Genomic DNA, 14,779 nt, shown 5'->3' with positions numbered 1-14,779 from the left:
CCAACATGATATGACTATTGTTGTTATGAATCGAATCCCGTACAGTTGTAGCAGCATATTTGGACATAGTAACCTAGCCTAGTCATCAGTCGTATTTAAGTGTGTTTGTATGAGAGGGGGCGTGTTTGTTTTATACTCATTCCAAGGCGTCTCTGCTCTGCAAATAACAAATACTTTTGAGTCACTTCTGGAAAGCCCTTTAGCCTACCTCAAAACCAATGGCAATACTAAGATGTTGAATAAAACATGCTTTCTGAGACCCCAAACTTATTCTGAACATTAACTCTACCATATCTGCTGATCCTATGTGACCTGGTGTGCAATGATGAGATATCTTTTAAAGTGAAGACAGTTATATAGCAGTAATAACAGGTTGAATAAAACAGGATATGTTGTTTTAAGCTAATCTTTATTTCACATTTATTTGTAACCAATAAATACAGTTTTTAACATCCAATGAAATATAATTTCGATGCTCTGCAAATGCTGCAGTGGCTAGCTACATTATTGGGAAATGGGCACTTTGTTTTTCTGAATCTCAGCCCTAAGGTACTGAAAAAAATCAGTATCAATAATAAATGACAATCAGTTTCTCTGTTGGGGGAAGAATTAACTTGACAACTGTATTTTTTCAATACAACAGGGTAAATGTAAACTTCAAAAATAAGTTTGATGACATTCAGATCTCAAGAAGATCAAAGAGCAACGCCTGAAAGAGATCTACTTTCCTCCAATCAACAACTTTCATTTTTAACAATAAAGTCTCAGTATGTTTTCCTCCTAACATACGGTACTTTGTGGAACACACGTCTCCCAGCTCTCTGTAAACTATTGATAATGATACAATGAAAGAGCACCTCCATCGCAAAAGACACTACAAAGGCTATTTGTAAGGCTAAATCGCTCAGAAGCATTTGAAAATAAGAATATTACTTTACATACCAATATAGTTGGAACACAAACATCAAAACAATTACAAGGGGCAAACAATGCAGCGTACTCAAAAGAGACCAACCAGCAATACTGAAATGGGCATAAAAAGAAAACATTTTTAAAAAGTGCTTCAGTATTTCAGTCAGTTTTCACTCGGTGGAGCAGCAGGGGTGTTCGTCCCGGAAGGAGGGCAGCGAGGCGCCCGAGGAGACTCTCCACCTCCACATCTCCTCACTTCAACTGCAACACCATCTGATCTCCTGACTGAATAACTATTCTCACCAGCAAACATTGGCTAATTTTAAGCCTAGATTAGTATTGATATAAACACAGCTAGATCCTTATTTTTATAAACAAAACCGCACAATACTCTACATAAACTCATACAGACTACAGATACTCTACATAAACTCATACATACTACAGATTTCCCCAGCTGTTCTGAAGTTTTTCAGCATTTGAGGCAAACAAACATACCCTGAACTGAGTAGTTAATTTGTTCCAAAAGGAGAAACATTCAAAAGTGTCAGGGGGCTTTTTCCTTTCCAGATCTCACATGGAGCAATTCACAATGATCCTGCTAAAACAATAATACCCCTGGTAAAACAATAATACCCCTGCTAAAACAATAATACCCCATCTAAAACAATAATACCCCATCTAAAACAATAATACCCCTGCTAAAACTATAATACCACTGCTAAAATAATAATACCCCTGCTATAATTGCCACTTTTCCCTTGTTTCATGAAATGTTGGATCTATTGTTCCCCCCCCAGATGCGTGTTTCAGAACATGAGGTACCAGCCTCGTCCTTTCAGCGAATTTCCCTGAAATGTGGAGAAAACACGACGAAGAACCGAACAGAAATCTTCTTGATTTTAAAGCTGCAAGTTTTGTTAAATGCTGTGACATAATGTATGAATTAGCACATCTCTGTTGCATAGCAACCTCGCATTATCATCCAGGACTGCCTGCCACAGCCCACCGCTCGACGCCATGGAAACGAGAGGAGAGAGAGAATACACAAGAGAGGAGAGGAGGAAGAAAACAGAAACATTAACAAAAGTAAACAAAGAAGGAGTGAGAATAGAGAAGGGATAGTCTGACTCAACGGACGTAGGTTTTGGGGGATAAGCCTCATAATTCGTTTATCACTGCCCAATCAACGGCGGCGAAATCTGTTGCCCGCCCAATCAGATTCAATCCAGACTACGTGAGACAACAACCTAGCAACCGCTCTGCCGAAGATGATTGTGATTGGTTTAAGTAAACGCAGCGTTTTGCCCCCCCCCCCTATCCCTGAATGGTAGAGTCCAGCCAGACCTTTCTCCAGCACGGGCACAGCGTAAACAAAGCGTGGAGACAGGACTGGCTATGAGAGACGACCGATGGGGCAGAGAAAAGAAGAAAGGAGAGATGAGTGAAGATTAGGAGAGGAGAGGAGATGAAAGCGAAGAGAAGACTGTGGTTAAGAGTCAGAAAGGCACAATAGTTTGCTTCTCCACAACACGCAGTGTTTGGGCCCTGCCTGTGAGGAGCACCGTGAGGCCAGGGAGAGGGGCCCGGTCTCCGGCCCTCTCCCGGCCTCTCTGCTCTGGGGTGAGAGACACAGAGGCCTCCTCCCTCCTGCCGGAGGGGCCCTCAGGAGCCTGGATCCACCAGGTCCTGCAGGTCAGGGATCTGGAAGCAGCGACCGCCACCAGGGCGGCGCCGTTTACACCAGCGTGATCTCCACCTCCTCCCGTCTCTTCACCTGCCCACGGGGCTGCTGCTTGGGCGGAGGGGGCGGGGCACGGACCTGAGGACAGCATGGAGGACAGGTCTTATCACACTGAGGACAGCAGGGAGGACAGGTCTTATCACACTGGGGACAGCAGGAAGGACAGGTCTTATCACACTGGGGACAGCATGGAGGACAGGTCTTATCACACTGGGGACAGCAGGGAGGACAGGTCTTATCACACTGGGGACAGCAGGGAGGACAGGTCTTATCACACTGGGGACAGCAGGGAGGACAGGTCTTATCACACTGGGGACAGCAGGAAGGACAGGTCTTATCACACTGGGGACAGCATGGAGAACAGGTCTTATCACACTGGGGACAGCAGGAAGGACAGGTGTTATCACACTGGGGACAGCATGGAGGACAGGTCTTATCACACACATGATGGGACAATACTACGAATGGAGTCATAGTATACACACATACAAAAACTACCTGCCGGTATAATTGATTCTGATTCAGGAGTTGTGGATTGATAAAAATTTTGTTAAAACCATTATTTCTTAACTCCCTATAGTATTCTAGTTATCAATGAAGCTAGAGAAAATCAATAGTGTATATCTAATCTAATTGACACTAACAATTAATTTTCTAGGTTAGTGTGTTGTGAGTGGTAAGGGTTAGTGTGTTGTGAGTGGTTAGGGTTAGTGTGTTGTGAGTGGTTAGGGTTAGTGTGTTGTGAGTGGTTAGGGTTAGTGTGTTGTGAGTGGTTAGGGTTAGTGTGTTGTGAGTGGTTAGTGTGTTGTGAGTGGTTAGGGTTAGTGTGTTGTGAGTGGTTAGGGTTAATGTGTTGAGTGGTTAGGGTTAGTGTGTTGTGAGTGGTTAGGGTTAATGTGTTGTGAGTGGTTAGGGTTAGTGTGTTGTGAGTGGTTAGGGTTAGTGTGTTGTGAGTGGTTAGGGTTAGTGTGTTGTGAGTGGTTAGGGTTAGTGTGTTGTGAGTGGTTAGGGTTAGTGTGTTGTGGTCACTCACAGGTCGAATGCTGCCCGCTCCCCCCTCTGCTGGGTATCGGGGCGGCTGAGTGGAGCTCTGGGCTGGACCTGAGTGAGAGCAGGGCAGAGATCACTACGGTCATCCATGATCAAAACACTCGGTCAGTTCTTAAAGTAAAAATGTCTTTGCCATTGGCTTATAAACATGAGAAAAATTGACAAACATGAAACAGTGTGATTATGGATGAGGTGTACATGTCATTACACACACACAGCATATAAACAGGGCTTGTTGTTTTGTTGTCGTTTGTGATTATGGAATGTTGTTCTTACTCTGTAAGGGGCTTTTGACGGGCGCAGGCGGTGGCCTATGGTGGCCGTTGACGTAGGAGGGTGGGCGGGGCAACGGCGGGGCAGAGGAACTGGGCGAGGCCAGGGTGGGGGTCTGGAGGGGGCTGGATTTGGGGGAGGTTAGGGTGGGGGTCTGGAGGGGGCTGGACTTGGGGGAGGTCAGGGTGGGGGTCTTGGGAGAGGCCAGGGTGGGGGTCTGGAGGGGGCTGGACTTGGGGGAGGCCAGAGTGGGGGTCTTGGGGGAGGCCAGAGTGGGGGTCTGGAGGGGGCTGGATTTGGGCGAGGCGAGGGAGGGGGTCTGCAGGGGTCCGGGCTGGAAGGGGCTTGGGGGAGACAGCTCACCCTGGGTCAGAGCAGAGGGAGATGCCTGAAACACAGATGATGTTCTGAACACTTAAAAATACATACGACACACGTTAACGTGATCTACATGAGCTAATCAGCCTAGATGCACCCCCCAGAATAAGAGTGGGCACACAATACCAAAGATTTAAATATTGCTTGATTACCTGCATAATGGGTGAATATCAACAAACTTTGTGTTTATTCTGTGCACCCGAATGTGCTTATTTTGTGCACAGTGTGTGTATGTGTGTTTGTGTAGACAGACAGACACAGATAGATAGATAGATAGATAGATAGATAGATTGATAGATAGATGGATAGATGGATAGATACCGACAGACAGACAGATCTATCACCTGTGAGCAGGTCTCTCCCTGGCCATCTCCGTTCGGGGTCAGGGTCGGGGTCAGGGTCGGGGTACCAGCGCTGCCGGTCAGGTCCTCCACCAGCACGGCGGGGAAGACCCCCACGGCGCCGCTGAACTCGCCCTCCCAGAAGCCGTCGTCCTCGTGCGTCTCTCTGCTCAGGATGCGGATGATGGCTCCCTCGGGGAAGGACAGCTCCTCATCCGTCTGGCCAGCGTAGTCGTACAGGGCCTTCGCAAAGCACACTGGGAAAGAGAGAGAGAGAGAGAGAGAACAAGAGAGATGGAGAGAGGGAGACAGAGAGATGGGGGGAGAGAGAGAGAAAGAGACCAAGACAGAGAGAGAGAGAGATGGGGAGAGAGAGAGAGAGAGACCAAGACAGAGAGAGAGAGAGATGGGGGGAGAGAGAAAGAGAGAGAGAGACCAAGACAGAGAGAGAGAGAGAGATGGGGGGAGAGAGAAAGAGAGAGACCAAGACAGAGAGAGAGAGATGGGGGGAGAGAGAAAGAGAGAGAGACCAAGACAGAGAGAGAGAGAGATGGGGGGAGAGAGAAAGAGAGAGAGAGACCAAGACAGAGAGAGAGAGAGATGGGGGGAGAGAGAAAGAGAGAGAGAGACCAAGACAGAGAGAGAGAGAGAGATGGGGGGAGAGAGAAAGAGAGAGAGACCAAGACAGAGAGAGAGAGAGATGGGGGGAGAGAGAGAGAAAGAGACCAAGACAGAGAGAGATGGAGAAAAAAAGTTAGCGAAACCTAAAGAATGCTCACAGAACACACACACACACACACACACACACACACACACACAGCAGCTGAGTCCATGTACAATACTGTGCAAAAGTCATAGAATAAAAAAATATATTTAAAGCGTTCTATCTGGACAGTCAGTGTTTCCATGCCATTATTTTCTCTTAAAACACTTTATAAGATTAGAATAAACACAAATAAACATTAATACAATAATTTATTGTTTTTAAAACAAGTCAGTGTTTTGTGTTGCCTCCCTTAGAATGTAAAACCCAAGCAGTTGGCAGTGGTGCACTGCAGTCTGTATAATGTTTTCAAGCAGTCTTGTGGTAAATTCTTCCGAGGTTGCTGGAACTCTTTTGACTGGCGGCTGCTTCTTATTTTCCTTGTCCTAATGATTACTCACAGCCTCAGTTATGCTGAGGTCGGGGCTCTGAGGCCGCTAGTCCCACACTGTTAAGTGTTTCATCAACAGACCTCTGCTCAAAGTAGGTGTTAATAGTTTGCAGCGTATTTGGGGTCATTTTTGTGTGGAAAGACAATGTTTTTAAGCTCTATTGCTCATCCCAGTGTCTCTCACACCACCACGGGTCTGACCACATTCCTTTCTTGTCCGTTGTGTTACCACTTTGTTTTGTTATGTCCTTTATGTTCAATGTATGATTTTATCCGCATCATAACTCTGTCGTGTCCCTCCTTGTGTTGTGACGCTGAGCCGGTCGTTAAGCTTCTCAGGGTCACAGCGTGCGCTCGAGCGCCAGATTCACCTGATCTCCTCCTGTCCCTGAAGGGCCCGTTAAGCGTTGTTCTCAGACGCAGACCGGGTCAGGGTCGTCCACTGCCTTTCATGTCTTCAACGTTCTACAGGTACTACGGATTTCTTTTTGACAGCTTGAACGCCACACCTTGACAGTCTGGTTTGCTGGGCGATGATGGTGGCTACACACTAGTATTTGTAGCTACAATGTATTTGTTCGATTCCACCAGTAGCACATCTGGATCGGCTAATCAAGACCTGGGCCCTGTACTACGAAGCTCGTTCAACATATCCAGGATGTGTTCCAGGATCCCTGTACTACGAAGCTAGCTCGCTCCAGTAAACCAAACAACCGCAATCAGGGATAAACAGTACCACGACGGTGGCTATCAACTCGTTAAGTCGACCCAGCTGGTCCAATCTGGCTATGAGCGTATGTGTAACAGTGACTGTGATGCATGCTGGGACAGTGCCTGTGATGCATGCTGGGACAGCCGGGCCCGGCGACGACCCTCACCCCCAGAGTCCCCGTTGACGGCCCCTGCGGGCGCCGGGTCGGTCTCCGGCTCGGTGGAGTTGCTGGAGGAGTGCGAGCGGGCGTCCAGCGCGGCCAGGGACTGGAGCATGCTCAGGAGGCTGTTGGACGACGGCAGCTGGAGATACTTCTCTGGGACGTAGCCCACCTGGCCGGTCTGGTTCCTGGCCTGGGAGAACACACAGGGTGGTCATTAGAACATCAGAACCACACCAGAACATCAGAACCACACACCCCAACACACAGGGTGGTCATTAGAACATCAGAACCACACCAGAACATCAGAACCACACACCCCAACACACAGGGTGGTCATTAGAACATCAGAACCACACCAGCTCTCTAAAACACCAGGACATCAGAACCACACACCCCAACACACAGGAATTACTACACTAGAAGTTACTAGATGGAGGAAGTTACTAGACTAGAAGTTACTAGATGGAGAAAGTTACTAGACTAGAAGTTACTGGATGGAGGAAGTTACTAGACTAGAAGTTACTAGATGGAGGAAGTTACTAGATGGAGGAAGTTACTAGATGGAGGAAGTTACTAGACTAGAAGTTACTAGATGGAGGAAGTTACTAGATGGAGGAAGTTACTAGACTAGAAGTTACTAGATGGAGGAAGTTACCTTACTAGAAGTTACTAGATGGAGGAAGTTACTAGATGGAGGAAGTTACTAGATGGAGGAAGTTACTAGACTAGAAGTTACTAGATGGAGGAAGTTACTAGACTAGAAGTTACTAGATGGAGGAAGTTACTAGACTAGAAGTTACTAGATGGAGGAAGTTACTAGACTAGAAGTTACTAGACTAGAAGTTACTTGAGTAGAAGTTACTAGACTAGAAGTTACTAGACTAGAAGTTACTAGATGGAGGAAGTTACTAGATGGAGGAAGTTACTAGACTAGAAGTTACTAGATGGAGGAAGTTACTAGATGGAGGAAGTTACTAGACTAGAAGTTACTAGATGGAGGAAGATACTAGATGGAGGAAGTTACTAGACTAGAAGTTACTAGAGTAGAAGTTACTAGACTAGAAGTTACTAGATGGAGGAAGTTACTAGATTAGAAGTAACTAGATGGAGGAAGTTACTAGACTAGAAGTTACTAGAGTAGAAGTTACTAGACTAGAAGTTACTAGATGGAGGAAGTTACTAGATTAGAAGTTACTAGATGGAGGAAGTTACTAGACTAGAAGTTACTAGATGGAGGAAGTTACTAGACTAGAAGTTACTAGAGTAGAAGTTACTAGACTAGAAGTTACTAGATGGAGGAAGTTACTAGACTAGAAGTTACTAGATGGAGGAAGTTACTAGACTAGAAGTTACTAGATGGAGGAAGTTACTAGACTAGAAGTTACTAGATGCTCTGTTCGGGAGTGAGGAAGACCGTCTACACCATCAAACCAGCTGACTAGAGACGACTAGGACCTAGGAACCTACCTTCACCCAGTCCTCCATGTCCCCATCGTCAATGACCTCCAGCACCTCCTGCTCCTCGATGGTCAGCTCGTCTGGCTGGGACGACTGGGGGAGGAGGAGGAGAGGGGGAGAGAGAGGAGGAGAGAGGGGGAGAGAGGAGGAGGAGAGAGGGGGAGAGAGGAGGAGAAGAGAGGAGGAGGAGGAGAGAGGGGGAGAAAGGAGGAGGAGAGAGGGGGAGAGAGGAGGAGCAGGAGAGGGGAGGAGGAGAGAGGAGGAGGAGAGGGGGAGAGAGAGGAGGAGAGTGGGGAGAGAGGAGGAGGAGAGAGTGGGAGACAGAGGAGGAGAGTGGGGGAGAGAGGAGGAGGAGGGAGGAGGAGGAGAGAGGAGGAGGAGAGAGGGGGAGAGGAGGAGGAGAGAGGAGGAGCAGGAGAGGGGAGGAGAAGAGAGGAGGAGGAGGGAGGGGGAGACAGAGGAGGAGAGTGGGGGAGGAGTGTAAGTGGATGGTTGGAGGTTAGAGGTAGTGTGTGGTGCAGGTAAGGTCACTGTTACAGGTCACCATCACACCATAGATGTGGCGCAATGTACAGGTGAGAGCAGCTACCTTGTAGGAGTAGAGCACTTAGCAGGTGAGAGCAGCAGGAGAGAGCAGCTACCTTGTAGGAGTAGAGCACTTAGCAGATGAGAGCAGCAGGAGAGAGCAGCTACCTTGTAGGAGTAGAGCACTTAGCAGGTGAGAGCAGCTACCTTGTAGGAGTAGAGCACTTAGCAGGTGAGAGCAGCAGGTGAGAGCAGCAGGAGAGAGCAACAGGAGAGAGCAGCAGGAGAGAGCAGCTACCTTGTAGGAGTAGAGCACTTTGCAGGTGAGAGGGTAGTTCCTCAGGGTGCTGGAGGGGCTGGAGCTGCTGTCATCCAGAGTCTCTCTGCTGTCCTCCATCTCCTCCTCATCCTCCTGCTGCAGGTCGGCCGTGCCCTGCAGAACCGGCACACGCAGCAGAACATCAGAACCACAAGAACCGCACCACCTCTCTGAAACATTAGAACCACTCCACCTCTCTAAAACATTAGAACCACTCCACCTCTCTAAAACATCAGAACCACCTCTCTAAAACATCAGAACCACCCCACCTCTCTAAAACATCAGAACCACCCCACCTCTCTAAAACATCAGAACCACCCCACCTCTCTAAAACACCAGAACACCAGAACCACCTCTCTAAAACATTAGAACCACTCCACCTCTCTAAAACACCAGAACACCAGAACCACACCACATCTTTAAAACATCAGAACATCAGAACCACCTCTCTAAAAATTCAGAACATCAGAACCACACCAACTCTCTCAAACATTAGCGCTTAGCCACAAAAACACAGGAAAAGAGACAAGTGTAATATGTTTCGTTGTACTGTATTCATCATATCTTGAATATGTTGGTTATATATGTATAAGTGAGTGACAAAGTGTCCTCGCGTGTCCCAGGTACAGTAGTGGTAGAGAGTGGTTGGTTAAACTCCCTCATCAAAGGAACGCTAACAGTCCCTCCAAGAGGGACGACCCTATTGGTGCAACTGTCTGCCTCACAAACGCATCACAAAGGGTTGCGTGGATTCAAGGAGAGTGAAGGATCATGGGTACTGAGGTTTGTGTGAACTCAGAGTGAAGGATCATGGGTAGTGAGGTTTGTGTGAACTCACGGAGAGTGAAGGATCATGGGTAGTGAGGCTGTGTGAACTCACGGAGAGTGAAGGATCATGGGTAGTGAGGCTGTGTGAACTCACGGAGAGTGAAGGATCATGGGTAGTGAGGCTGTCTGAACTCACGGAGAGTGAAGGATCATGGGTAGTGAGGCTGTGTGAACTCATGGAGAGAGTGAAGGATCATGGGTAGTGAGGCTGTGTGAACTTACGGAGAGTGAAGGATCATGGGTAGTGAGGCTGGCCCAGCGCTCGTTCTCCAGCTCCTCCATCACCTGGTTCATGGCGCTCTTCAGCCAGGTTTCCACGGCAACGCCCGCCTGTCTCAGCAGGTCCAGGCGAGCCTCCGCCTTCAGCTTCACCGTCTGTGACATCATCAGCATGAGACGATTAAGCAATAAACCACGAGAGGCCGTGTGTACCAAGCAACAACAACAACTACAATGCATTGGATCAAATGGGAGGCGCATTAATACTGAAAATGGAATGATATGCGGTCCCAGGTGTGTGTTACAAAGTATTTTAACACGGCTTCCAGCCATTCAGAATCAAGAACCAGAACTAACCGTTGTATAATAAGGGTTGAGAAAGGGTCCGCTGAGAATAGAGCTATTATTCCTAATATTATTAATAGTTATCATTATTAGTACTAGTATTATTAGTAGTTAGGTGGGCTAGCTTGTAGAAGCTAGCCCAACTTGTGATATTCCCACTATTTCTTTATTATTATTGTTATTGTTATTATTATTATTATTACTACTATAGTTCTCCCCATTTTTGGGGCCCTAAACTACTTCTTCATACTTTGTGCTAGAAACTTCATTCACACTTAAACTTAAAATGTTCATGATGTTTAGCCGTTTCCCGGATCTGTTCAGATTTTTGATTTTTGAATAGTAATTTTTGAACCATTGAAATTGCTGGTGGAATGTTCAGCAACTTGATGTTTGTAGAGTGGTGGCAGCTGTTGCTTTGAAAATATTCACACATTTTGTAAACTGCTGGCACTCCTAAATTTTTAACAGCTCATACACATATTAAACATTGAAATGTTCACACAATTGTGCTGATTCGTACAATCTAAGTATCTAAGCTGTGTGACTTAGTTTTAAGTAATTATTATGATTATTATTAGTAGTTATCATTACTATTACTATTCTTTAACTCCAGAGGTGAGACAGTGAGTTGTAATGTGTTTTTCATCCAGCAGGGGGCATCATAGGCTTAGGGGACACAGTGTAATGGCTGCCTCAGAGGTTCAATAGGAGTTGTTGTTTTTTTAAGGAGGGGTGTGTGTAGTGGTGGGGGGGGGGTTGACTGACATTCAAAACTCAGTGAAAGATGATTCTCTCTCTCTCTCTCTCTCTCTCACACACACACACACACACACACACACACACACACACACACACACACACACACACAGACACACACACCCCCTCACCTCTGCCCTGCGCAGGTTCTCCTTGGCTTCTTCTATTTTCAGCTCCAGCTCCGTCCTGCTCTGCTCTGTGGAGCTCTGCATCTCAAACTCCTCCAGGGCCTACACACAACATTCACACAACGTTCACACAATGCCCACACAACATTCACACAACGTCCACACAACGTTCACACAACATCCACATAACATTCACACAACATTCACACAACATTCACACAACATTCACACAACAAGGCCGTGATCAGACATCATTAAATAACACTGACAACAGGAAGGAGAAACCAAAACATGATCAACTTTGACAGCATGACAGTATTGACACAGGAAAGATAAAGAGGGAAATAATAAATCAATTGTGGTGGAAAATAGTAAAAGATAGAACAACAAAACATGAATAAAATAGTAAAAGATAAAACAAAACATGAAGATAGAGTGGTGAAGTCTGGTGAAGTCTGGCCAGAGAGAAAATGCCTCATTTCCTGGGAACTGGGAAATGGACAGATTTTTGGCCAAGAACATTCTAATCCTTTCTCTCTCTCTCTTCGTCTCTGTCTCTCTCTCTCTCTTTGTCTCTCTCTCTCTTTCTCTCTCTCTCTCTCTCTCTCTCACCACCTTGATTTCGACAGAGCACCCGAGGGCGGTGGGCATGAAGTAATGGTACCTCCTTGTCGTAAAGTGTTATCGTTTCCTTATGACACACCACACTGGTGGATGATTAATCTGCCATAGCCTCAGTATACACAACTCTCTCCATTGTGTCCCTTCTCCTCCTCCTCCTCCTTTTTACATCACTACCCCACTATCGCCTAAATTCCAGATCAAACCCATCCCATACGCCCACCCAGACCAGACCAGCCCCATGGTGAAGTCCTCTCCCAGTAGGGACAGAGTACCAGCCTTGTGAGACCATCCTGATCTCGTGAGTTCACGTCCACTTTCACACCGCAGACTTCCCCCCATCTCCAATGATTATTCTCTGATTGCGTTGTGACCGGGCCAATCAGGGACTCCGTTCTGACTGCTGTCCCGCCCCCCCAGTAGAACGCAGCCCGATTGGGTCCAGTAGTTGATGTTGAAAAAACAGCAGGCTAACGGTCTCGCAAAGCGATGAGTGGTTACCTTAACGTTAGTAGAATAAACACAGCAGTTAAGTGCGGAAATAGACTCAATAACAACAATTAAACTCAAACAAGAGTATGCACTAGCGGAGCTTCTCAGAGGAAAATATGTTTTTGCCGTTCTTCTGACTGGATTTGAAAAGTTTTTGTTTTGTTTTGTTACACTGATTGGCTGAAGGAGTTTGTCAAGGCAAGAACTTCCGCCCACAATAATGTTTGGAGAGACTCTCGAGGGAAGACTAGACTGGTCTGCAGAGAGACACTGAATGAGATCACAGGATCAGAACGGTCTCACAAGGCTAACAGAGCATGGCCATCTTGTCAATATTCATCTGGAACGATTCAATGTTCATTCATTTACCAAATCTAATCAGATACAGCTCCTCATCTCTCTCTCTCTCTCTCTCTCTCAGGCTAACATCATCCCCCCTCTCACCCTCTGGCTGTGGATGATGTTCTTGTGCTCTCGTGCCACCCTGGTCGCCCAGCGCCGAGCCTCCTTGTCCAGGCTGTGCTCCTCCGAGGTTCCGCCCTCCCTCTCCAGCTGGACCACCTGGACACAGACAGGGACAGGGACAGACAGAGACATGGACGCAGACAGACAGAGACACAGAGACAGACAGAGACACAGACAGACAGAGACACAGACACAGAGACAGACAGAGACACAGAGACAGACAGAGACACAGACAGACAGGGACACAGACGGGGACACAGACAGAGACAGACACAGACAGACAGAGACAGACACAGACAGACAGACAGAGACACAGACAGAGGACTCCATCACAATGGGCTGATATTCATTCCATTCCATCAGTCATTTATCAGATGCTTTTATCCAAAGCGACTTACAATAATTCATTCCTGCTAGTGGTGGAAAACAGGCCAGTCATACAGATACAGATCCTCTACTTTTACAGGAAGGGTCTGGCCTGGGTCTGGCCTGGGTCTGGCGCAGACGCGGCGCTTGGAGCTGGATGTTGGCAAATATTGACTAATGAGATTCAGAGAGTTTGATGGTGTAAACATGACGAGAATCACAGCGTGAGGTGTGCGGCGTCTCTCGGAGCGAGTCCGTATAAATCAGCTGTTTATGTTCAAGAAAAACACCATCTAGGAAAAAAAACACTTCCTGTATATGACCTCGAAAGGGAAACGCGGCCAATCCCTGCCTCCCGTTGGGATGACCTCACAGGAGGAAAAATAACTTCTCTGCTTCTGTATGAGCTGGTCTCAGGTTCGCTGAGGAGGACTGGTCAGGTTCACACAGCCCAGAACAGGAGTCCAGACTGGGACAGCTGTATAGCTCTGGAGGTAGAGCGGGTCGTCCTATGATCGTAGGGTCGGCGGTTCGAATCCCACCTCCTCCTGTCCACATGTTGAAGTGTCCAATGAGCAGGCCTTGTATGGCAGCTGCCGCCATTGCTGTGTGAACGGGTGAATGAGAGGCTTTCATTGTAAAGCGCTTTGGATAAAAAGCGCTATATAATAAATAAATATACCATCTACCATAACCATAACCTCATCCACCCCCTGGGAGGTCACTGACCACTCTCCCTGAGATGGGCTCCTGTCTCTGGACAGAGGTCAAAGGTCGTTAACGAGGGGACCAGAAATGTGGAGACACACGGTTTGATAGGAGCAGGGTCGGTCCGACCCTATAAACAAAGCAAACATTTGTTTAGGGCCCCGTAAGTTCGGGGGCCCCTCGCTCACTTTTTTGGGGGGCCGATCAATAATCAACAGTAGGAGCAGAGTCTAGCCTTGGTAAATGTCCCCTACGCAGCTTTGACGTCTCTCAATGTCACTCGTTCAACAGAAGAGAAATGAAAGAAGAGACGGTCTGTGGCGTTTTGCTCGTTGCCATCTTGTGTTCTTCAGTGTTGACGTCTAGTTGTAATACCATATATTACCCCCAGGGGGATCTATTTCTCCTTGGCCATCCCATGTATACAACTCTAGCTCCGCCACTGGATATGCAAAGCACCAAAAACAACATTTAACTGCAACATCAGAGGCGCTAAACGGCCGACCAGCATGAATCCCTTTAGGGGGCGAGCCTGGCTACCTACGGCCCCTCAGTAGCCCCTACCATGGGTGAGACATCATGGGATTATAACTACAGTATAACTACAAGTAATGTAATAACAATTGTTGGTCTGTTTTCTGATGTTAATAAGTACATATTGTGTGTGTATGTAGCTACGTGTTCTTTTATGGACCACAAAACAGGCCTCTGGCTTTTCTGTGATATCCTTTTGGCCTTGGTACTGTTGTATTTTTAAACTGTCAATAAATGATTCAATCAATCAATCTAAAACTCGAGTTCTGAAACGGCATTAGCATT

General features: G+C 47.0%; 1 protein-coding gene across 1 annotated transcript in view; it reads right to left on the bottom strand.

The window, feature by feature from the left end:
* Positions 1 to 497: 497 nt before the first annotated feature.
* The window catches only part of LOC311314841 (F-BAR and double SH3 domains protein 2-like), a 42,897-nt gene continuing 28,615 nt past the window's right edge, over positions 498 to 14,779 (bottom strand). The window contains exons 11-20 of the mRNA XM_084445351.1: positions 12,866 to 12,982; positions 11,312 to 11,410; positions 10,080 to 10,232; positions 9,009 to 9,143; positions 8,195 to 8,278; positions 6,731 to 6,917; positions 4,702 to 4,955; positions 3,983 to 4,367; positions 3,690 to 3,757; positions 498 to 2,734 (exon numbers count right to left, since the gene is read on the bottom strand). Coding sequence (XP_084301477.1) covers positions 2,651 to 2,734; positions 3,690 to 3,757; positions 3,983 to 4,367; positions 4,702 to 4,955; positions 6,731 to 6,917; positions 8,195 to 8,278; positions 9,009 to 9,143; positions 10,080 to 10,232; positions 11,312 to 11,410; positions 12,866 to 12,982 — 1,566 coding nt within the window. The 3' untranslated portion in view covers positions 498 to 2,650. The remainder of the gene's footprint in view (positions 2,735 to 3,689; positions 3,758 to 3,982; positions 4,368 to 4,701; positions 4,956 to 6,730; positions 6,918 to 8,194; positions 8,279 to 9,008; positions 9,144 to 10,079; positions 10,233 to 11,311; positions 11,411 to 12,865; positions 12,983 to 14,779) is intronic.

Source organism: Borostomias antarcticus, assembly GCF_949987555.1.
Source record: "Borostomias antarcticus genome assembly, chromosome: 1".
Taxonomy (NCBI): Eukaryota; Metazoa; Chordata; class Actinopteri; order Stomiiformes; family Stomiidae; genus Borostomias; species Borostomias antarcticus.
Note: the sequence above shows the minus strand (reverse complement) of the source record. Positions and strands in the feature narration are given on the sequence as shown.